At 38.0% G+C, this 26,226-nt stretch overlaps 1 protein-coding gene across 3 annotated transcripts in view; it reads right to left on the reverse strand.

The window, feature by feature from the left end:
* The window catches only part of SIPA1L2 (signal induced proliferation associated 1 like 2), a 210,985-nt gene that overhangs the window by 53,663 nt on the left and 131,096 nt on the right, over positions 1-26,226 (reverse strand). For all 3 annotated transcript variants that reach the window (XM_075995464.1, XM_075995463.1, XM_075995462.1), the window contains 4 exons: positions 23,790-23,893; positions 15,024-15,181; positions 9,966-10,542; positions 6,076-6,350 (listed from right to left, as the gene is read on the reverse strand). In XM_075995464.1, the coding sequence (XP_075851579.1) occupies positions 6,076-6,350; positions 9,966-10,542; positions 15,024-15,181; positions 23,790-23,893 (1,114 nt within the window). The remainder of the gene's footprint in view (positions 1-6,075; positions 6,351-9,965; positions 10,543-15,023; positions 15,182-23,789; positions 23,894-26,226) is intronic.

A 26,226-nucleotide genomic window follows, 5' to 3' on the forward strand; every position in this document is an offset into this window, starting at 1 on the left:
CAGAATCTTTAGCTAAGCCCAATAACCTAATGAAAAGTCTTACCATATACTGCAATGTTATGTTTTATTTTCAAGCTGTCAACCTACCTTGTATAGCACTTTAAGGTTATCCCCATACAACATTTGATTTTCACAAAAATTTTGAGGTAAGAAGAAAATCTCAATTTTTCAGAAGGGTCAGAAAGATTGGAAAGATAATATAGCTAATTACAGACAGGGTTCACACTGGAACTCAGGTCCTTTGACCTGAGTCGAAGTTCAGTGCTCTTTCCAAAACACATGGCTGTTATTATTACTGTTTTTTTTTTTTAAGAAAACCATCAATTAATGCAGCCCACATTATGTCCTATTTTCCACTAGAAGCTAAAAGAATCTTTGGAAATAAAAGCAGATTCCCTCAAATAAATTAAATGCTTTCCCTATATTATGCACTTTGTAAAAGAACCCTTTTATAGCTCTAGGGATTAAAGTAATCACCAATATTTTAATCATTTTAATGTCTGTTATGCTAATAGCCTGCTAATAGCTAAAAGACTCTCCAAATCATCCAACAAGGTGACAGGGGTAATTGATGCTCATTCACTTGAATCACAAACTCTTTCTGGTACATAAAAAATCAAAAGCTTCCAACAGGGACATAACCACATAGTATAACTTACTGTAAAGGTTAGGGTGGTGCCATACATAAAATAGGCACTAAATAAAATACTAATTTGCTTTTTAACACATTTCTTTAATTTACAGATAGAAATAGACACGTAGACTATAGGTAGAAAAGGGGACATTTAGAGCATAAATCCACTTGACCAAGCCCTCGGAGAAAAAGGTGTATATCAGACAAAATTGCAAGTGAGGTTGTCTGGCATTGAATAATCACCAGCTTCCCTCCCTCCCTTTCCTTCCTCACTAGTCACAGACACAGGGGCAGACTATGTCTTTGTATGCTTAGTACCTAGCACAACAATGAACAGAGGCTCAGAAAGTTCTTGCTGAAACCAACTGCTTCCTCCCTTTTTCTTAGAAAGCTCGACAGCAGTAATAACATTTTATTGCATTATAATACTTCAAAATTATATAGAGAAGATTCTCAATAGCTACCTGATGGCCGATTTTTGATGAACATATTCCTGTAAGGGAGAACATCTAATGGCTGTCCATTATCGTAGCCATGGTGTAACTTGTCAAGTATGAGTTGGTTGCTGACCTAACTAACAGAATCCTCATGCTTTACTGTCACCTTTTGCATTTCTGTGACAGTGATGGTAACATTCCAACATTCAAAATGCAAAGGACCATGGGCACTGAAGTATAGGTTATGAACTGGAGAGGGTGACAGCATTTTCTGCACTAAGTTTGAGACACTTATTAAGTAATAAGTTATTGTTACAGTTTGAGAAAACCACTTTTAAAAAGCCAAAATATGAATAGGAAGTACTCTATTTTAGAAGACCAGAAAAACTAAAAAGAGTCCAAAAAAGTCAAGATTACATCCGTCCTGTCCATTTTAATAGCCCTAGTGCCCAGCACAGTTTCTGGTACACACCAGTTAAGAGAGACTGACTGAATGAGTGAACACAAGGCCATCTACCTTACATTCTGTCATCCTATGTTCTTACTTCAGGGAGTGAGAGAATAATCTGAACATTAGACTGGAGGAACTGGCAAAGGACTCAGAATAGTGAGTGTATTTTAGGTTGCTTTTACAACCTCAATGTATTGTATGTAATGTATTGTAATTAAAACCTTTAATGTATAGTTTTTACATTAAAATTCATTACTGGTGGGGTCATAAGATAATATCAGATCAGATATGACTAATTTTTATTATCCATATAAAAAATTCTAATTAAAACTCTAACATAAAAGCTTTAGTCCAGATTTCAACTCACCATTTATATCTATATCTATCTATCTATCTATCTATCTATCTATCTATCTATCTATCTATCTCTAAACTGATATGAGTTTCCTTCTTATTTCTATTTCCATATCTTCCTCCCTGTGTACTTCAGGGACTTGAACAGTCAGGCAGACAGCAAAACAAGAGAAGAACATAAAAGTTTTAATTTTATAGCATGATGAGAAAATAATAATTTAGACTCATGATAACATGAGGAAATTTCTACTGTTTGGGTTATATAGAAGAATGTCTTGGACAGTATGCCAACAAAGTATGAAAAATCACACAAAACAGATGCATCGCAGCAAGGAACTTCATTTCCATTTTTATTGGACATATTTACTAAATTCACTCACATTGTGTAACAACTCATGCATAATTCTGATGAGTTGTTACTTCCTTTACATCAGCCTTTTAGGTTGATATGCTTTCCTTAAATGACACTAATAGAATGTCAGTCACCTTTGAAGGCTAGAGGCTGGGGCCATCCTAGGGGCTGTAAACCACCCCTTGCAAAAACAAGAAAGCTCTTAATTAAGCATCTCCAGCAACTGCAACTCTTCATCTTTGCCACAGAGACTGCCTGCGTGGGGAACACCAACTCCCTTTAAAACCTCATTTCCACTTGAAGAGTGCTATTCCCAAACTGCCTCTTGCCACTCATTCCTGATGTATATAAATTCACTCCAGGATACATCTCAGCACGAGATCAGTTAATAAGCATTCCCAAAGGGGGACTCCTCCCTGCTTGTTGTTCCCTGGAACTCCATGAGGAAAACTAAAAATGGCTCTGCCTTCCTTTCAAGCTGAGGGACAGCTATACTGTCATCACCCTTAGGCTGGAGAGCAGAACTTCAAAACCCTAGTGGCTTTTGATTCAACATAAATACTTTCCCTACTAAAGACTTTATTTAATCCAGCAGCTTCTGAGTCGGAACCAAACGCCTTCTGACCTGAGAACAACAGAAGCCACTCTATTAAGTGACAGGCCTTCTGACATGCTGCCCACAGAAGCAGCTGGGCTCCGAGTCAAATGATTTTCTCCCTGATACCTTGTAGAATGAATATTGAGATGATAACTGGCAAAAATGAAGCATTTTTCACAGTGTTTATGAAGACTAAAATATATAATTCGTTAATTTGACTATTTTTGTAGTCCTGTGGTACTTATGTTAAATATGATTTAAAAGAAAAAATTTTATATGTATATATACATATACACACAAAAACACACATGCATACACATGTCCATTTAAATGATTTTTTTTTTTCTCTGACAAGCACTAAGAGCCAATTTGTGAAGGAAGAAACAGGTAATTTTCCATGCCACAAATCAAATGTGTAGCTTCAGCTTGAGGCAAATCTTTGTATATTTTGCTGTAGGGTTAATGATACTGAAGGATGTTTAGTTTAAAGGGTTTGTATTTTAATTTTTAAAATGAGTCAAGTGCTATTCATTTCCCCTTTAGCCCTTTTTCTGCAGTTTCTTAACAAATCTAATAATGCAGAAGGCTACACATGATGAGTGCAAGGATGAAACTGAAAATGACATTTCCTACTCACACTGCAGTCTAAAGCAAAGGGCTGGCATTGCAAGGGTAACGTCTGGTTATGGGAGGCTGTCTGATGACAGTGCATACTTTTATCAGGGCACCCAGATAGTCGCAGGCAGAAAACAAATCCCAAACTAACAAAAATATGGATTAAAAAATTTAAAAATTCAGATTCACAGAAAATTGGAAAACTGAATTAAAAGAGTTTTAAATGATACATGCTAGGCTTAAAACCTTCAATGACATGCAGAAATGTGGGTGATGGGTGTGCCTATTTTGGAGTGTTGCTACTAAGCAAATATAATTCGAATCCTTCCGGCTAACGTTAAAATATAGAAGACAGTTATTACAGATTAATTGGGAGGAAAAAAAATCTGTATCTTTAGGGAATGACATTAATGAGACTCCAAGAAAGCAAGGGCAAAATCTCTAAATAAATATCTTGACTAGTTTCAATAAGAGAATTTGCATTTAAAACAAAGAATTAATTATGTGCAGACCAAGGCAGATAACTGACTTCTTAGAAGAAAAACATGTCCTTGGATCAAAAGATAACAGCTGCTGGAACTTTTAAGTTGTAGTTTTGTTTATTTGTTTTACCTACAAAACAACCTACTATTTCTTAGGAAATTCTATTCTTCTAATCATATGTTCTAAATACCAAACATAATGATAACTTAACCACTTTTATTAACGAGATCTCCTGAAAGCTTTAAAAGTTTCTCACTGAACAACAGACCAAAACTAAAAATAGGCAAGAAGTGTTATTTTTTTAATCCAAAGGAAGAACACAGTAACATTTTTGTCCAATTCTATGGTAGTAATCAGCCTCTAAGACACACAGAAGACTTGGGTCTCACCGTAAGAGTTACAAATCTGTATTTCTACCAAGACAGAAAGCTGACTATATGGAAAAATTTCTAATTGGCTTGAAATTTACTATAAAAGATACAATATTTTAGCTTCCAAGGCCTAAAGAATTTGCCTTTTGTTAATGCCAACTCTCATTTTTAATAAAGTAGTTTTTCGTCTTTATTTTCTTTGGACTCCTACTACTATGTGTGATTCATGGGGATTCTTGGAGAGCAGACAGATTTAACAGGACAGAATCAGGCAAGGCAACAAGAAACATCTTGACATGGGACTGACACTATAAAGAGGATAAACTTTTATTTTATAAACATATTGAACAAATACAGGAAATAGGGCCATAGAAAGTCAGGCTGGGAACAAATGGCAAGTTAAGGAATAGAAACAGACTCTTGGAAACTTTTGCTTATTGACCATAGAGGAAAATGATATAAGACTGATTCCTCCAACATGGCAGCCACTAGCCACATGCAGCTAATTAAATCTAAATCAATTAAAATGAAAAATCCATGTCCTCCCTTGTACCAGATTTCAAGTATGTGATAGCCACATGTGGCTCATAGCTACTGTTTTGGATAGGACAGATACAGAACGTATCATTGTAGAAAGTGCTACTGGTTTGAAGGATGGAGAAAGAAAAACCTAAGAAAGAAAAACCTTTTTAAAAAGTGGACACAGTAATCCTGCTATCTTTGGATAAGAATTTCTTTTTTAATATGAAAGAAATGAAAATGAATATCCTAAAGTTTTCTTTATTGAAAACTATAATGTGTGGGGTATGGATTATGCTAGAAGGTTCTAAGTGCATTGTAAATATCATCTTATTTAATCTTCATACAAACCACAGGAGATAGGTAATACTAATACTATAATCTTTGCCTTAGAGAGAGTAAGTGAGGCTTGGAGAGAGTATGTGAATTACTCAAGACCACAAAGCAAATGCCTGGATTCCAAGCACACTTTATCCCTCCAAAGCCAGAGCTCTTAGGCTGTCTGTAGGAACTCCATTTGGGATGAAGATAGAGAGACTGTGCTCTAGACACACATGCTACTCCACAAGTGGTAGGCCACAGCTTGAATGGATGGCTCCTTCTCCATGAGCATTCATTCTTCTGGCCTTGTATCTTTCCTGATGTTGGGCATGGTTATTTTCTATTGGAAATGGAACAATACTGCTTTCTAATTCCATTCCCATCCCTACCCTCCACCTATCCACCTCTCAGCTTTCCACGTGTAGCCATTTCTCTTCATGTCTTTCCTGACAGGTTATGACAATGCCCTGATCCAGTTCAAAACCTCTCAAGCTTCAATTTGTAGAATGGAGTAGTCACCACACAGAATAAATCTGGTGTTCCAATATTCCTTCACAGATAATAGTATTTATCTCTTAAATGTCTTGTTAATAATGACTTCATGTTATGGAAAGAAATTCTAGTTGTGTAAAGTATTTCATTTGCAAGAGGCTTAGCTGTGATAATATTTCCTCTTAGATTATCTTACTGGTCCAGGTGAACTAAGCAGGTATGCCCTTAGTTTAGAATAGCTCAGCTTTTATATATCAAGTTTCTTAGAAAATAATTTATCATAGACTACATGCCAGTAACTTTTTAGAGCTCTTTTCAATTGATCTAACGGCTGACATCCCAACAATACTGCCTGGAGATGCACTTGACTACATTTTCTAAGGACCTTGCAAGAGCAATTAGGACAGCCAAAGAGGAGTGAGCACTGCTTGGGCCTCCCACGCCTTACCTGCGGGGCGAGCCATCATCGTGGGGCTGGATGATGACCACCTTCACAGTCACAGAAGTCCGGAGCAGGTCAATCATCTGCTCGTGGGTCAGAGTGGCCACGGCCACTTTGCAGATCTCCACCAGGCGACTCCCTTGGCGAAGGCCAGCCTTCCAGGCAAAGCCAAAAGGTTCCACATCCGCTACAATTCCTTCAAAATTCACATGGAAGCCGAGCTGGCCCAGCCCATTCCTCCTCAGGGTCATTTCCACAGTCTCGCAGCCTCTTGTCACTATCTGAGAGAGAAAGTGACTGTTAGAGATGCCCTCCCTGCCTAGGACACTGCAGGGCCCTGTCAAAGGTGCACATACAGGCCTCCGCACCAGATCCTCTCCCCCTGGTCCTCGCAGCCTAGAGAGTGCCTTTGCCTCTCTCTCTCTGCCTTTCCCTCAAACTGTCCAGCAAAGAATTACCACAATTGACCTTGGCATCAAGTGCAAAGAAAATAACAAAATTACAACAATGGTTTCAATCTCCAAAGGCATATTTATATTCCTGATACAGGTGTCCTGCTTTTTTTAGATGCCACTGACCCAGACATTGGGAACTTCAGATGGATTTTGATAATTCCCTCCTCTCCTTTCTTATGTCAATTAACTTGGCCCTTAAGCATATAAATTCCATTCTTCTACATGGATTATAGCTACAGAAAAAAAATGTGAAGAATTTGGAAATTATTGCAAGTTTCTACCACTAAGCACTAAAATCTATTAGACAATTTAATTCATCTCAAAAAGAAAAAAAAAAAAGGCCCAAAGCACTTCCAAGCTAACACTTAGTGGCCCACCCCTAGGTTCAGGAAGGGCAACAGCAGAAAGTCAGAAAGTGTGAAGAAAACTCTAAATGTTCTCTGTGCACTAGCCCTGGGGACATATTGTGGAGGTCCCGTCCCCTAGGGACCCTCTCCATGCTTGCTGGGGTGGTGGGTACTACTCAAGATCAACAGTGGGGGCAGCCTAGCCAGACTCCCTGGCCATCTGTTAACAAGGTAAGTGTGCAGGATGGTGCTCTGGCAGGTGGCAGAGGGACCCTCTGTGCCCAAGAGCTGCCTCTCCTCTACTGGGTCCGTGCCCTGGGGGCCAAAGGCGAGTCCAAGCAGCGGAAGCTCCAGCACATGTGCCTTTCCCCAAAGGGAAGAGTCTACAACAGTACCACGAAAAGGAACAGGAAAGAAGAAAGGTGGTTCGCATCCCACTCGGTGCACTAAAACCCTCAAAAGTGCTTACTGAGTATAGTTTACAGGCAATGAAAGAAAAACACAGGCTCATTAAGTATCATTTGATGACTACGACATCACTTATTTGTGGGAAATTTCAAGTTGGGAGGTACCATATTCTTATCCTCAAAAGCCCAGGGGCAATGTATGAAATTTCAGTTTAATGAATGCCCCATTTCCATGAAGCATGCTCTGAATACACAGATACCTATTTAATGAGACCCATGACAGTAAGTACAGCTGTGACACTGGGGCTGGTTCTGCGTTATCACCACAGTGTCTGATGTTTCCATGGTTACCACAAAGGCACACAGTGCCAATCAGCTTCTCCCAGACAGGCATGACAGTCCAGTCTGGGACTCAGCAAAACAGGGAAAGGGATTGCTGGTTTTAGTCAGTGGTGAAGTTTTGAAAGATTGAAGTTTCCAAAGTTATGAACTGAATTAATTTAAAACTGCTGAAAAAGTACTTTTGTAATATGTACAATAAATATAAAGTTTTTCTTCACTTCTTTTTCAACTCTGTTCTAAGCCACCCTACCAAAGTGCTACATATAACATATGCCCTGCCTTCTTTCAAATATCAATGCAACTGTAGGGTGAAATTTCACATCTCTGTTACACTGAAGAGTACTCCTGACTCTGGCTCTTCTGCTTATTCCTCCGTCCACCCGTAACCTCCTCTACTTCCACTTCTTGCTATTTCGTTATCCCCTCTGTTCCTTGCTTCTTTCATCCCCAAAGTCTGAAGGACTAAGTTTTCCATTTATTTGGATTCCTCACATACTTCTTCTGACTCAATTATCACATGAAAATAGGGGCCTCCTAGCCATATACCCAGGACTGGCTACAGAATTTGTAGAGCCCATATAAAATAAAAATGCAGGGCCCCTCATTCAAAAATTATTAAGAATTTCAAGATGGCAACAGCAGAAAGTTCAACCAAGCACGGGAGCTTCTGAAAGAGGGCCCCTGTGCAATGGTGCAGGTTGCACATCCATGAAGCCAGTCCTGCCTGGCCTTCTTGGTATAAACTATCATTTCCCTTCCTGAATCCTAATCTGCATAACAGACACTTTAGTTCCATTTCCTATGACCTGAGAATGGACACCGGGTTTATCATCAGCCAAACAGGCACTCATTCCCAGCATCTCTACTATAACTGCATCTTCCTTTCTCTTCTCATTTCGGTTGTGGCTGCCCTCTACCAACCCTTATGATGGAATTGTCTCGATAGTCTTTGGGTTGGCTTACCTCTAGTGTCTCATGCTGCAAGTCATCCTAGACTTGCAGAATATATTTCCCACAATATGTTCCTGACATTAGGCACCTTAACTCACATTAATAATACACTCTTCTAGAAAAATAGTAGGATGGGGTCCATGGAATAGCGAATGTATGAGAGCCCATGTGTAAATACCCATGGAAAGTATATTTTGGTGGTTAGCTAAGTGGCATTTGTTTCTGCTGTATTTTTGGAAGCACAGATTATGATGACTCAGCGGATATGCTAAAAAGAAATATTTGCAATTACCAAAAAGGACAATGTATCCTGAGACTCACAATATAAATGAAGACTCAATTCTCTAGACATATAAATTAATTACATACTTAATCATCCCCAAATGCTAGTCTAGGTTTGTACATATATACCTAATACTGTTGAATACACTTTAAATAGTCTCTGCAAATGATGAAATTATTTTTCTAAGACCAGCAGGCACTGATCTGATTTTGTGCTTTCTTATACATGGTCTCTAATGCCAAAAGACAGACTTATATTTGCTAGAAGGAAATGGGGCAAGAAATGGATATAATTTCTCCTTTTTTCATGATCCATAGTTGACTAAATCTTTCCTAATAACACACAAAAAATACATCGCCCTTGGAGGAATATTTATACATGATAAAGTCGATTGTCAAAGCATAGTATCTTCTTATACCACTAAAAACAATAAAAACTGGAAATAGTTTGATTTATTCTTATTACTCTACTATATATATCTAAACTAAAATCTGAATCTTACTTTAAAATTGAGATCAGAAATATAACTATTAAACACCATGGACATAACTCAGTGGTTTTGACTAAAAAAAAAAAAATCACATTTTAAAAAGAATCTGATTTTTTTTAACTTAATGGCTACAAGACCTCCTTAAGAAATTGCGGCTAGAAGATTAATAATATATTTAATCTGGCTGATTAAATAAAAATATCTGCTGTATAAACATGCACAAGTTGAAGCTGCCAATAGGATTCATCATTCATAATGAACAGCAGTTGTGTACCCATTAATTACCCACTGGGCAGGCCTGTCATCTCAGTCTCTACCGTTGGACATAATATCTAGTCTACACAATTCTGTTTTTCTTTCAAATATTATAAAAATATATCCCAATGTTGTCTCTTGGAAATTGACTTTTCCGATAAAATTTATGAAGGATGGTTCTCCACCATTTGTGTATTTAGTAACTCCTCACAAAACCTCAACATTTGAAATTAAGCTCTGTATCCCTAAGAAATAGTAATTCATTCTTTAAGTGCTGCAATCATGATGGGATTTCCTTATGGGAAGCTATTATGAATCTGGGATTGAAGACTTAAGGATGGTAGAAAATATAAAACATGTACTTACTACTAATCGCTGGACAATTTCCCTTATGTCTTCGGCACAGTTATCCACTGAGGACAGAAGGATACATTCTCCTCTTTCATAAAACACTTTGATACTCATTAATCCAGATGTCCACCCAATAACATCCCTGCAGGAACAGTTAAATACAACATTCTTGGAATCCTTTTCAATCAGCATTATGAACTCATTGGAAATTCCAAGAAGACATTCAATGTCAGCAGACTGGCCGAAGTCCCGTGCGATCACGTGCCACATGATTGCTCCAATGCTGAACAAATGGGCATCCTTCCTTGGCTTTACCTTCTCCTTTTTCTTTGCACCCAGTGTAATGAAGCTGAACTTCACAGAGGTATCCACAGTGGCAGTTGTGACAAAGTTCTCTGCCAGATCTTTCAAGTACTCTTGCCTCGTTCGAGTGGCCATTGCTCGAAACTTTTCTGATTTATGGGCTGCATTTTCTGCATTGATTACTTTGGCTAAAAGGAAGTCCCGAAACACTGCTGACTTTGGAAAAGTTACACCTTTGGGAATTGGTGGACCAAATGGTGGCACGTCTTTTGATCTAGAAACTCCAACACTATGGAAGAAAAAAGAGAAACAAAATGAGATGGGCTATGATATCATAATATTTACTTTCTAAAATTTGGCATATACCCACACTTTCAACTTAACTGGTCTATTTCATAGGTTTGTGCTCTTCTAATTTCTTGATACCAAGGAGGATCTTTTTAAGAAAAATGTTTTAAAGTTAGTAGACAGGAGGTATCATGAGCTGAATTCTGTTCCTGTCAAAATCCACATGTTGAAGTCATAACCCGTAGTACCTGGAAATGTGCCTATATCTGGAGATAGAGCCTTTAAAGAAGTGATTAAGTTAAAATAAGGCCTTTGGTGTGGTCCCTAAACCAACTAACTGGTGTTTTTATAAGACAAGGAAATTTGGGAAAACAGATACCAGGGATACATGCACATAGAGGAAAGCCACATGAAGGCAGAGGGAGAAGACAGCCATCTGTAAGCCAAGGAGAGAAGCTACTGGAGAAACCAACCCCACCAACATCTTTATCTTAGACTTCGAGCCTCCAAGAGAAAGGACATCTTTGTCTTATTTATGATAAAATAACTGTCTGCTGTCTAAGCCACCCAGGCTCTGGTATCTGTATGGCAGTGCTAGCAAATGCAGGGGTAATGGATCCACAGCATGCAGGGTGAGTTTTAGATGGCACCAGGGTGGCTCCCTAACTCTGTGGGGCTAGTTATCACTGAAAAAGACAATAATGCTTCCAGCCAAAGTGCATTTAGCCCCAGTTGGCTTCATGGAATCTCAATGACATAGGACAGAATGACCATACTTACAGGGCCAAAATTTTTAAGTGTCAATATTTTTAAGAAAATGCTCACTCTACTTCATCACATTTAAAAAAATCTAAAGGCTTTATGGGAGTAAAGTTTGCAGAGATCCCAGGTCCTGAAATGATCAAATGTATACTGGTAACCACCATCTTAATCTATCAAAACCAATAATGCTCTCCTAACATCAGACAGCTGCTTTAGTTGTCTCAAGTCCTTTTCTGAATAAGATAAATTATAGTCAATCAATGAATTAACAAAGGAATGATTAAGATGAGTAAGCAAGTGAATGAATCCCACAGCATCATGAGCATCTGCTCCTTAATTACTGAGTAGCTACTACAGACCAAGAATTTGTACTAGTCCCACATCTGCCCAGACAGATATCTGCTATGTTGGAGTAATGAAAGGAAGCAATCTTCGCTTTGTTTTAATCACTGCAGAAAATCTTGACATGAAAACATTCTGTCCAAATTTGTTCTGTAAGATGCAAACTCCTCTTCTGAAATGTGGTTGTTAGACTGTAAAAAGATCACAGGCTCTGGTTATCTCTCACCTGTGCCTAACATGCACACTCTTTAGTGGAGTTAATCACATATAGCAGCAAGACGGATGACTGGCTGTAAAGGGGTCTTCCCTGGTATGGAAGACTAATTTTTCTTATTCTTTTGTAGAGATGGGGTCTTGCTATGTTGCCCACACTGGTCTTGAACTCCTGGCCTCAAGCGATCCTTCTGCCTCAGCTTCCCACAGTACTGGGATTATAGGCATGAGCCACCATGCCCAACCTCCAAGCAGTATTTTACCCATGGAATGCTGAGAAGGCCAAATTTCATTTGACACTTTGAAGCAGCAGTCCCCAACCTTTTTGGCCCCATGGACAGGTTTCATGGAAGATAATTTTTCCATAGATGGGGGTCTGGCGGAGCAGAGCTCAGGCAGTGATGTGAGCAATGGCGCGTGGCTGTAAATACAGATGAAGTTTCACTCACTTGCTTACTGCTCACCTCATGCTGTGTGTGGCCAAGGTTCCTAAGTTTCACGGAAAACAATTTTTTCATGGGCTGGTGGAAGCAGTGGGGGAGAGGGGAAAGGGGGCAAGTGGAGCTCAAGTGGTGATGTGTGGCCCGGTTCCTCACAGGCCACAGACCAGTACCAGGCCGAGGCCCAGGGATTGGGGACCAGAGCTTTGAAGGACTTTTTATTTTTTTACATTACACATTTTACATTCTGTGGATCTTGTGTTACTCTCTAACTGCAGCTTGCATGCCCTTAGGCTAAAATGTCGGGAAATTTCTTACATCTAAACATGCTCAAAGATGGCTCTCACTGTGGTATTACACAGTGGACAGAGGGAGGCACAATGACTCTAACTTTTAAAAGGGCAATTCGTTTTGGACCAAATTATAGACCCTAATATCTAATTAAAGATTTTCTCCACAATGTATGCTATATTCCTGTTCAATAAACTGAAACCCTGTGTCTCAAAGTTGTACTAGAGAAGCAGCAGAATTAATCATGGCTATTTCATGATTGCTATGATATTCTGGGCATAGAGATAAAATAGAGATCACTGGTTACAAAAATTTATATGACCCTTAATTCTTTCAGTAGAGTTCAAATTAGAAGGAATACTCTTTGGTATCCCCAATGTGATGAAATGAGAATGTGTACCGGAATTCCTTATTTTACCCAAACAACCTGATAGCATTTATTAAATGCTTTAGATATACAAGACCCCTCTACCAAAAGTAAAAATAAAAATATGTACATGAAAAGGTTTTAGTAAAGCCTGGTGGTCAAAAGGCAATAAAGAAATTGATAAGAAGCATACTTTGGACTTAGGAACCCTCATGGCATCCAGCTCTACTACTGAGTGCTTAGAGCTAGTTACTTAATCCTGTCAGGCCTCAGGGTAAGACCACAGGATTCCTAAAGATTATTATTATTATTCATTCTTTAAGGAATACTAGTGATGTTTTTAAGTAACATCAATGAAGTTGATGAGGCACTTACAAAAATGTGAGGCACTCTACAGACTTTACACTTGACTCTCATTAGTAAATATTAACTTAGTGATAACAATGTGCTTTCTTAAAAACCAATGACTCTATCTCCGAACGATTTGCATAAGCTATCTTTTATCAGAGAAAAAATAATGTGATGTACTTTGTTTATATGTAAGATCTATACTGGTTTCAACATTCTTCCCCCAGTAACTTAATTAAAACCAGAAAACCTAAAAGAAATAAAAATGAATAGATATAATTTATCTTTATGAATTTGGATACTAGTGAACCATTTCATGATATAAACACAAAGAAGGAAAATAATTAAAAGTACTTGATTTTACCTAAAAATAGCAGCCAATAAAATAATACCAAATACAATAAAGCTCTAGGCTTAAGTTTCCAACCCATTAGGAAGGTTCATTTTATTCTTCATAATTACCTTTCATTGGGTGAGATCCCAGAGACAAAAGCCAACTCAACATGTTTGTACCAATACTATCTATTTTAAGCATATCATTTGTGCAGAATAGATACTAGATTTCTTCAAATATCATTTATTTAAAGTAGGGTCTGAGCTTTTAGGCTAGTGGCGTTAAACCCAGATTTGTATAAGAATGGCATGAGAGGAATGCTGGGACCCACTGCAGGTCTATTACATTAGTACATCACACAGTGGGTCCAGAGACTCCCTATGTTTAATAAGCTTACCAGCAGGCAAAATTCAGGTTAAGAACCACGGCTGGCAGACTCTGTTCTCCTAAGATGGGGTTGGACGTTGGGTAGAATATAAACTGGCAGCATCTCACATACAGACTAGTTTCTCTTTTGCCTTTAAGGGGTAAGCTCTGCAATCTTTAAGGGTCCACCATGCCCTCACAACGAATATTCATGTCCCATACCTAAATCCAGTGGGAAGCTGAATTCACAACTACTACTTAAGATTATAAAGGAAAATAACCTTGGATGAATGCCAGGAAGTTTAAATAGGTGTTTTCCATAATTTAAGCTATTTTTCTTCATAACCACATTTTTAAGTAGGTACTATTATCCTTAATTTTAAGACAAGGAATTTAAGGCTAACAAAAATAACTTACACAAAGCCCTGTGATAAGCAGTAAAGGTGGATTCAAATTCGGGTCAAAGGCCCAGTCTCTTAGCAATCCCCCACACAGTATGACCATTACAGCTGTTTTCTAAGACAGAATCCAAGAGTAGGGGTAAAGACTAAAAGTAGGCCTTGTCAGAAATAGCCTCAGAATTCCAAGGCGCACACATGGCCTTTCGAAGTCACCAAAGCAAGTGTCCACTGCTAGTTTCAGCAGCCCTGTGGTATTGTTTCCAAGATCTTTGATGAAAAGAAATACTTTACTGCCACAATACTTCTCCTAAAGAACTTAAATGACGACACCATCCAACTCAAAGGCTGATACTCATTCAACTATTGGTTCTGGCAGGGGCTGGATACAGTTTTTATGGGAAAAACAGAGGAAATGTGTAATCTACCATTTTGAACTGCTGGGCATTTCACTTTTTCAAGGGGGCAAAATGGGAAAAAGGCAATTATTTCTTATAGAAAGTGGCTGAGTAATTAGAAAATTATGAAGTTAGAAATAATCATTGGAAGACAGAGATATTTTGGTAGACATTTTAATGAAATAAAGCTGAGAGAACGATAAATCAGGGATTACTGACTCACCTATAACACACATTTTCAGTACATGGATTATGCACTTTGACTATGACAAAGACATGCTGAAAATGAGACCGGATGCTTTTTGGAGTAAAAGGAAGTGCCCCAGGCTCTTGGAAGACGATGGTTACGATGTCATTTCCTATGTGCCTTTTCCTCAGAAGCTGTGGTCAAGAAAGTAAACACACACATATATAGGGTTACCAACAAGTTTTTCTTTAAAACAAAATATATAAATGCATACATTCACTTATTCCAATTAAAGAAGTGATTATGAAAAAGCAGAGTTATTGTTTGGAAGCTATTGCTCCTAAATTTGGCACAGATAAGGCAAAATAGCTTCATCCAAAAGACCTGTGGAAACACCTAAAAATTTAACTTTATCTCTTTTATTTTAAAATTCAACTTGCATTCTCTCCCCTTTTCATCTTTATCCAGTTCCTTCTTTCTTTACCCTTAAAATAACAGCATGTTAGAACTCATAACACAGAGTCTAAGAGAGGGTACAGATTAGCTGAAAACACTATTACATTATTACATTGAATGGCCCTAGCTTATACTGTGTGCTCCCATGTTAACATGCATTTCTGCAACAAAAATACAGAACACTGTCATTTTGGTGGGTAATAATTTGAACTAATTAATTGAAACCTGGCTTTTAAAATGTAATTCATAAATGCAGAATTCCACTGGATTAATAGCCAGAAAACCCAATAGTTTATAATCTTAAAAATTGCAAATCTGGTAGGAGAGAAGGAAGCCCAGAGTAGTACCACTTTACCAGTGCCTTTACTTTTGTCTTTCCTCCTGCCACGAATGTTTCCTTCACTCAAAGTTTCTCCCAGACAATTCAGGTCTCCACAGATGTCACCTCAATGGAAAGAAACTTCCTCTTCGAGACTACTTTGATACCCCACCTACACCCCCAGGCCTATTTCTGTTGCATTAATTGTTGTACTGTCTCTTCTGCTGGTTACATATCAGGTCATAACTTTCCTAAGGACAGGCATGTTTCTTACTGACTTTTGCCTTCCTAGTTCCTAATGGTATGCTAAGCACAGTAAGTACCTGATATACATTTGGCTAAACGAATGATACAAATATGTTTACTGACATATAACACTGTGCATTAAAATTGTGATCACTTCTTTCCTATGAACACATGCCAATAAATTCCCACACATGGCACTCTAAGTTTATGCATGTGAAGGCATAGATCTATGCTCTAAACATTTGTGATCTTTAGTTTTAATACATAAAATAATCCTCACATGAGTTGGTGAAATCATTGCTGGAATGGGACAATTTCAGATAGTAAATCTCTCTTTACTAGCAATAACAAAGACCATGACCTTGCCTTTAAATTTACTTGGCACCTATAATGCATATACAACTGTAAAGAGCATAAAGTTCAACTTTTAAAGCCTTTTAAATCCAGATACAAAAAGGATTTCATTGTCAGGTCCCTGACTTGTGATTTCACATGATAAAAGGCCTAGAAGAGTAGGAATGAAATGTTCATTCTTTCAGAGTTTTCTACAGCCCAGTTAAATTGCTGATTCATGTGCTAGAAAATTCCTACTTAAATCCCCAGGGTTAAAGTTATAAATACACAAAAGTTACCTTATTGAGTAAAGATTTGAAACATACATTAATATGTAATAATACAGACCCAGTGGGCCACCTCATTTAACACATTAACTGCCATGTGAGTTGTATTTAACTCATGGTAGTTTTGAGCCCGGGGCCTCGTGAAGCATATGTAACTCATACGTCTCTTCACCTTGGGAGCTGCAAGAACTATTTTTCAAGTTGCCTATAATTCACACAAAAAAACAAAAAAATAATAAATTTTTCATTAAATTAGAAAAGATCGTTTTATTTTTGAAGTTTTTTATTCTATTTTCATAATAAAACACTGTGGCCTCAAGGAAAAAAAAATTCTAGTGTGGCAATATGAAATCTATAGTTTTAAAGAGGTTTGCTAGATATTTAAAGTAAAATGTGCCATTTCAAATGAGTGTTAAAAAAATCCATGAAAATTGTACTTGGCAAAGACATTCTTCCCTCTTTTCCCCAGTAACTGAAATACATGATTCATAGGTACTGTAATAAGACGAGGAAAATGAGGAACAAATAAATAGCTTTAAAATATGCCTAATATGGTCTTCAGTGTATTTGCAGAATAGAAAACATAGTAACTCCTGCTGTACTTCCATTCGACATCCCTGAAACACAGGGATTCTCAGACTGAAAAATCAAAGATGGAATTCTCAATGGGCAAAGCCAAGCAGAGAGTGCCAGGTAGCCTCCTTCCTGAGTGACTGCGTGTGCTACTGTGTGTTGGCCGGCCCTCTCAATCAAACACAGTGCAGAGATGGAGTCAGTCGGTGCCTCCTGGCTGCTGTGACTGCAACAGCAAATTGGACAGCTATTCTTACTCAATTTCTCTTCCTCCTGAAGGAAGACATTAGGTCCAATTCTATACTCCACCATAGGAATATTTAAAGGAAACTTTAAGGCTGGTTACTTTCACAACATACAAAATGGCTTTTGTCCCTTTCTAAGCCTATTCTTTTGCTTTGTAAAATGGGCCAACAAATGTTTTTAAAAGTCTAGTTAATTTAACCATGGTGGTATAATGCACTTTGTGGGGGGAAAAAAAAAGGCAGTGTGGGGAGGGGGAATAAGAAAATTCATTAAGAGTAAAATCTAAAGCTCTTTAAAGGAGAATAAAAATGAACACTTTATCCATTAACAGGATGCTTGAATTTGTTCAGAGACTAAAGGAAACATCTGGAAAATTAAAATTATTCTTTTTTTTTTTTTGCTTTAAGATTTTGCCAACCATGAAATAACTTAAGTAATTTCTTGCTCTCTTAAAAAAGAAGATAAATATTTTCTTTAGTATTTAGTTTATGCTTTTTTCTAACTGGTCAATGAAATTCTATATAATCAGAGTCTGTAAATGGAAGGGGGAAAGGGATGGCAAACCATGAATACAGCCTAGCAAAACCTGAAGGCACTATTTGTTTTGGGGAATTAAAGAAATAACATCTTCTAGGGTTATCTTCTTTCTGGGCAAGTAAAATTAATAATGCTTTTTCAGTGACACCAAGAGAACCAACTAATTAGTGTTTTCAACTGCAAAGGTGTATTAATAAATATTGTATTAGATAGATTTGCATGGTCAATTCTACTAAATATCCAACATTTGACTCAAGTTGTGAAACGTGAAGAAGCTCGTTATCACAAAGAAAGTGAAAACTGCGAGTCTTTACCCAATTCCATGGCAAAAGTATATAGATGCTAAAGAAACAGCATATATAGCAACAGGTTTAGTCACAATTCCTTAAACACACTTTAGGATTCATAAGTCCAGTTTTAACTTGGTGTAAAAATATAGTCAGAAGTTCTAGTATTCAATAGTACAGTAGGGATATTACAGATAACAGCAAAATATTACAGAAAGAAGCACATCTATGTCCCATAAGAAAGCAATCACGAGTTCTTAGCTCTAGTTCTTGGGTTTGAGTCCAAGTCCTGTCAATATGAAGAGGGCCAACAAAGACTCCTTAGACTGGACTAATCCTTTCCTACCTCTCTGACCTCCTCACCTATGCCTCATCTTCTAGACAGTCACTTGGTCCCTTTGACAAGACAACTTGTTTTTACCCAAGGTATTCTGTACTTGCTAATCCCTTAGTGGTAAAGTTCCTTGGATTATCCTCTTTTAGAGAGACTGTCCTAATTTTGCATTCATACACACACATACACACCTGTGTGCACACACACACTCCTCACAGACTCCATACTCAAGAGTTTGTACCAGTGATTAGAATTTTGCCTTGATTTTTAAGAGACAGCTATAGTTTCTATGAAAAAACATGGAAAAAGTGAACATAGAAAAGCACTCTAAGTAATGAGGGTCAACTTATGCACATAAATACAAAAGATCTATACTTAGAGAAGAAAAAGCCTTATCTGCCCCCTGCAAAAAAGTGAACATTAGCTAACCATTCTTACCCCAGGATCAGCAAGAAGCTCATATCAAATTTATGTTTCAAGGATTCATCACTGATTTACCATTTTGTATTATCATATTTTACCAATAACAAGAGTAAATTAAATGTACAAACCAGTTAAGCTGAATATTTTGAAAATGGACAAACAAAAATAATCTAAGAATGTGGATTGTTTAATGACTTCATAACAGTAAAGACGAAAATGATTATGAAGATATAAAAATCTTTCTTTTGACATTAGGCAATACCAATTCTCATTCTAAGCTGCAATCCTTGTTATCTAATATAAGTATACACTCCTACTTAGGGTCTGGGAATAAAGCTAGTCATGGAAAGCTGCATAAATATTTTATACTTTCAAAACATTCTATAGTATTATTTATAGGTGAACTCAAGTACACTTAGGACTGGCTCATAGAGCATTTAATCAGGCAGGTTGTTCCAGTATTTAAATGGGTCCTCAGCAGCATCAATCAGGGACTTAGGGAAGTACACAAAGTCTTTAAGGCAGGGGCTTATTATCAGTTTAACTAATGTGGAGAAAGGGGTTCAAGGCCTAGCCCAAATGTAATAAGCTGGGCCACTGTTACCTCTATGAGATCAAGTCCATTACTAGGGTTAGACCAGTATCCTTCAACAGTAATCTCAAAAACCTAGGGGCTTGGTCTTACTGATTAGGCACCTCCATGGCGCTTGGATACCCCCTTCCAACTACAGCCACTCAAACTTTATGCATACATTAAAAAAGAAAAAGGTTACTGTGTGTCAGGCACTGAGATGCCTTTACCTGCTTTATACATCTAGTTTAAAGTAATGGTTTCTCTTTAAAAATGAAGTTTAAAGCTAATTTGTGAAGTTCCACTGATGACATCCCATGATGGCTTAACCATGATTTGTCCACAGGGCAAGCAGAAGGGAAGCACACACAGGGGAAGACAGCTCTGGGAAAAGTGGATGGATTGCCAAATAGGCCCAGGGAGATCTGTGGGATTTAACTTGTGAAGAAAGAAAATACTCTAAGAGCCAGGTTTCTTATCATTCTCTCAGTCTGGCTAGGTTTTCTTTGTGAGAGTCAGAGACATTCCAAAGATTAAACTGTTTTGCAACTATGGTGAACTCTCTCAAGACATTTAATGCATCTTGGAATCAGCTTTCAGCTTGATTTATTACAAGAAGGAACACAAGAAATTAGATCTTATGTGGATGAGTCTGGACTCGTTAAACACGTACAAACACCGTGGTGCTAATGAGGCCAAAGTTACAGGCATAAGTCAAGTACAGGCCAGTTAACTTTGCTAAGTCCTGTGGCATCAAATTGCACCCATGAACCCAGCTGGTCATTTCAGACATTTCTGCTCTTGGTATTAACATAATTTGTGGGCATGGGTGGGGTGAGTGAGAAAAGTGGAAAGGGTCAATACAACCCATAACAAATTTGGAAAGTACACGTCCCAAGATTGCAATATGGCATCATTTATCTACAGACAAAACATTCTGATGAAAATTCATAAATAATGAAACATTTTATTAAATGCCAAAGGAAAAATAAATTTCTGATATGATTGATAAACATAGTCCCTTCCTTCTTTCTTAGCCATTCAGGCTCTAGCTTTTCATAATAGATCTTTAGAACTGGGAACAAGAAAATAAAATGCAAACTAAGTCATCTAAAATACTGGTATTCTATATCTAATGAATTATAAAATAATAACCACTTGAATTTATTGAGCACTCTCCATGCCTGGCACTATTTTGAGTGCTTTACATGTATTAATTCATCTAATTCTCATAAACTACCACCTAAGCAAGGTTTGTTTATTCATTCATCTATTTATTGAACAAATGTTTACAGACTACTTACCATGCTCAGGGTACTTTTTTAGGTACATGGGGACATCTCAGTGAAAAAAAAAACAGACACAAATTCCTGCTTTCAGGGACAAAGCACACTAAAACACAGAGAAGCTTGCCCAAGGTCACAAAGCAAGTAGCTGGGATTCAAATCCAGGGAGTCTGGTTCTAGAATTCTTGCTCTTAACACCTGTGTTCTGCTAACGCTTTTTTTTCAACCTAGAAGAAGATGGCCCTAGCATCACAGAACACTCATGCTGTGAGGGGATGTTATACATCATCTAGTCCAAATTTGCTCATGTATGCCATATTTTCCCATTCCCAAACCCATGGAAGCTATCTCTACAAGACGGCGCTCATTCCCTCTCAGCCTAAAGCTATAGCTAGCCTAGATTCCTCCTCCTCACTACAGTGCTCCAAGCAGCTACCCTGACTGTCTAGACTACGGCCTCATCATATCATCATCACAGTTTTTGACAGACTAAGAACCTTACCCAAGGCCATTGAGCAAGTAAGTGACTGAGACAGGCTCAGAATGCAAGTCTGCTGTCTCTTACCTTGCACGATTCACGCAACATCTTCATGTTATGCTTACCTTGCCCACACGGTACGCTTAGTATACAGATTTCCCAACCACCCACACACAGGATCATACCTTTTCCACATACAGGAAGTGCAATTAAAAACACGAAACAAGTAGTTTTTACTGTTTTCCATCTCTGACCTACCAGCTACCTTATACAATGCCATGGGCTCTCAATCAAGTAAAAACAGAAAAGGTGAGCTAAAAAATAGGTCTTCGGGCTATGGAAGTCTGTGATGTAGTCTCAATTTACAGGTATTTTCTTTTAATCTCTAGTTTGGGAAGTTTAACATACACTCATCCACCACCCCCATTCCCATCTACATTTTTCCCTTCTTGGGTCTCTTAATTTTTTGTGTGGAATTTTTTAAGGGCAGTGTCAGTGAAATGAAGTCAGGCACAGAGAACTGCAAAACCCATATATTTTAATTACCATATCATGAAAGGGGGCGGGGAAGCCAGTTTTGAGTTCTGGTAACAGCAAAGACTTCAAAACTGTAAAGGCTGCCACACGGGAAACACTGTGGCCAATTCAGTTTGGAGTCCAATGACTCAAATCATTAGGGAACTGGAAGGGCTTTGTGGTTTGAATACTCGATGATGGGAGGTCAAAAGTCACTGGCTCTATTTCTGCTAACGCACTGACAGACTTTCTTGGCCTAAATAAACCCTGTCAGTTTTCTGAGCAACAACTCCCACATAGTTTAATTACTGAATGATTCACAAATATCTGTTGGACAACCATACTGGTCTAAATTAAGCCTCTTAATATCCAGTGAATCTGTTTGGTATTATTCCAAATAAATTTTTTAAGAGCTAACATCCTTTAGGTTAAAACATATACAAATACATACATGTGATTTAGTGATTGTAACTCTAGCTCTTAAAAAATACACAGATGTGTAGTCTAGAGACAGAATATTTGAAGGTGGCGTGACGAACATGATTAGAAAACACTGCAGAAAATTCAGAAGGACAAGGGATTAACATAAGTAATAGATAGAAAGTGGCAAGAAAATCCAGCTAGCCAGGACCAGAAGAGACATGAAGAGGGAGCCAGTGTCCCCACTGTGAAGAGCCCTGGGAACAAGGGGCCTGCCCTCTCATCCTGGCTGTGAGGTCCGAGGCTAAGGCGCTTCCTGAAACTAGTGGTGGGAGAAAGAGAGGTGGGAGGCTGGTTCGTCTTTGGAAAATGTGCAGACTTTGACTAAATTCATAGAATTTTATGAGTGTTTAAAAAAAGAGAAAAATCCTCTGAAACCATCATGTTTCATTCATTTGACAAATACTTCTTGAGCAAGTCCTTGATGCTTTAATAGATTTAGAGCAAAGGAGTTTGAGTTAAGTGACTTCAGAAGGACTAAGTTTCCTAAGCGTGAAAATAAACTTTAACTCTGGATTTAACCCGGACACAAATCAAACCCCTAAAATTAGATTATGCCAATGAATCAGTTGTAAGATCCCAGTAAATTACAAACCTTTCCATAAACAAATGGAAGCCCAAGCAGTCGATATCTTCCAAAAAGCCTTCAGCTTAACATTGGTAGAGCCCACAAGACTCTAAGATATAGAATGGAGCCTCCTCTACTCCACAGATCCTCTCTGTTCAAGACACAGATTGTTTTCTATCCCAAACAACCCCTCAAAGTCCTCTCAAGCTGATAAAGTAGACAGCATTTCAAATATTTCTAGTACAAGGAAAAAAAATATTTCTAGCAATCTTTGCAAAAGAACTTGCTCAGATTTTACAGTTACACAAAAAAGTGATGTGAATTATTTTATGATGTTCTATGCATCATTCAAGTTTTCAAAAATTCTTAATTCTTACTGAGTGGCTGTGTTCAAAGCATGATGCACACTAATTTTTTTTTCCTTTAAAAAGGTCAATAAATTTGGTCAATAAATTGAATTAAAATAATAAAAACTAAATGAATATTTGAAAATAGCACCAGTAACAACTGCAAATAGTATTTTCTATAAATAAGTATTTACCCAAATACAGAAACCTAAGTCAGATCAACATAACTGGCCCTTTTGTAATTAACACATTTGACACAGGTTTCTTCTTAAGATTTTGCCTAGCAAGCAATAAAGGTGAGTGCGGAAGAGTTTCTAAGTTTTACAGGAAAAAGTGCAATGATACTCCTTTTGAAGCCCGAATACTTCCAAATGATAGAAGAACCAAAGATTATTAATGGTATTTAAGAAAAACTCCACTGATTCTTTGCAAATTCTAAATGCATCAGTATTGTCAGTGGGCTGACCTCAGACTTCGCACTCAGGGTAGGAAGCCTGAGGCTGGAGAGGACATACCTGCTGTCTGTTGTTGGGCATGTAGGGAAGCAGGGTGGACACGTGGAACATGAGTTCGTAGTCTTTGTACGTGGTATAGAGGGAGTGAGTGCCCGTGGAATCAGCTGAAAGCAAAAATGAATCACAAAAGTTAGGCAACTACAAAATTAGGGCATTAATACTTAGGTTATTACAGAAGGGGTAATGGGACTGGAAAAACCCCATGGAGCTATATCCTACTAGCATATGGATCTTGCACATTTTGCCCTCACCAAACACCACTTCTACCACCTCTCAACCCACAGCGGCAGCCTGAGGGGATCCTTTTCTCTCTGTTCTTGCCCTCATAATACAGATTTAGGTGACCAACCGAGGGCAAGGTGCTCCTGCTTACCTGCAGCACACAGGTAAGCAGCTAAGGAAAGAAGCCGGTGCAGGTCTGGGTGCAATTATCTAAAGGGTAAGACTAACCAGCTAAGATAGCCTTGCCATACGTATCCTTTTGTGTGTTTACAGTTAATTCTTAGTTATTCCTGGGCACTTAGTCTTCAAGAACACAGAAAAATGAAACAGGATTGACTGAATATAGAAATGGGAACAACAAATGTTATTTTAAACACTTCCTTCCCTGAATGATGTAATAATCTGTTCTCCTTTCAAGAGGAAGTGCAGTAATACATCGTATGCATTAAGAATATGGAGAATGAATGGGATCTCACAGTATATTACATACTGACACATGTTAAAACGCTATGACATTTGAAGCTCTGTTAGTCATCTTTTGAAGAGCTATTCATCTTTTGAAGAGCAGAATGATTCTTTGAAAATTTAAAATCCATCTGTATTATCAGTGATGCTACCTCAGACTAAGAGTTTCAGGCATTCAAACTAATCCAGTGACTATAAAACATTTAGGTAATAACTTTGGAGAGAAGTTCTGAATGCCTTTTTTCATATAGACAGATGAAGACAAAATATATATATAGAAAGCAGAATGCCAATGGAATTCAGGACTGCTTTTCTCAATCTTAATCTCTATATAGGCTATTTTCTACTTTTCAAACAAGGAACCACACTGTTTAACGTCATTTATTCCATTGTGTTTGAGGGAGAAACCTAACTAGGTATCTTAGGTTAATATTTTTCTAACCTACAAGTATAAATTTTTACTTTAACACTAAAATATTCAACCTTCATGGACGTCTACTGTTTTCTTTCTGAATCCTGTGGTCTTTCTTTCCAATCGACAGTCATAAAAATTCTCTAGAAAAAAATATCATAAACAATTCTCCCAAAAGGCGCTCACAGAAGGCACTTTCATGAATAAGGTGAATCTTAAAATGTTTACATTACAGATACTGATAAATTAACTTACAGATGGTGGGATAGGATAAGTTATATATCAACTAGTCCCCAAATAAAGAAATTTTTCCTTTCAACTATTCATTCAATATATACTTATTAGTTTTCACAGGACTTCTTAGAAAGTAATATTCCATTTTAATTGTCTTGGCTCAGAACACTGACAATGAATGCAGCTTTGGAAGCAAGCACACACAGTTACACGGGAACAACGAACACTCCTTCAGTGAACAGCTGACTCACTGACAACTGACTCACTGACAACAAAACTAGAGGCCAGATGATGAAACAGCCCAGTCATGCAATGACCCCCATCACAACACAGTTATTAGGATGGTTATAATTCAGTAAGGGAGGTCGGGCATGGTGGCTCATGCCTATAATCCTAGCACCTCGGCAGGCTGAGGTGGGAGGATCACTTGAGGTCAGGAGTTCAAGACCAGCTTGAGCAACATGGCGAGACCCCATCTCTACAAAAAAATAGAAAAACTATCAGGGCATGGCAACATGTGCCTGTAGTCTCACCTACTCGGGAGGCTGGGATAGAAGGATCGTCTGGTCCCAGGCATTTGAGGTTGCAGTGAGCTATGATGATGCCACTGTACTCTACCCCAGACAATATAGTGAGACCCTCTCTCAAAACAAACAAACAAAAAGCCCCTCAAAATCAGTAAGAGAAATGCTGACTGATATTAGGTTTCAGATTCAGGAAACTATAGCAAAAGAAGGAAAATGTACTGGGAGAAACACTTTTAAAAATGTGATCATAGGTCAGGTATGGTGGCTCACTCCTATAATCCTAGTACTCTGGGAGGTCGAGGCGGGAGGATACTTTGAGCTCAGGAGGTCGAGACTAGCCTGAGCAAGAGTGAGACCCCGTCTCTACAAAAAAAACAGAAAGAAATTAATTAGCCAACTAAAAATATATAGAAAAAATTAGGCGGACATGGTGGCACATGCCTGTAGTCCCAGCTACTTGGGAGGCTAAGGCAGTAGGATCACTTGAGCCCAGGAGTTTGAGGTTGCTGTGAGCTACGCTGACACCACGGCACTCTAGCTTGGGCAACAGAGATACTGTCTCAAAAAACATAAATAA

This window comes from Microcebus murinus, chromosome 19 (assembly GCF_040939455.1).
Source record: "Microcebus murinus isolate Inina chromosome 19, M.murinus_Inina_mat1.0, whole genome shotgun sequence".
Lineage (NCBI taxonomy): Eukaryota > Metazoa > Chordata > Mammalia > Primates > Cheirogaleidae > Microcebus > Microcebus murinus.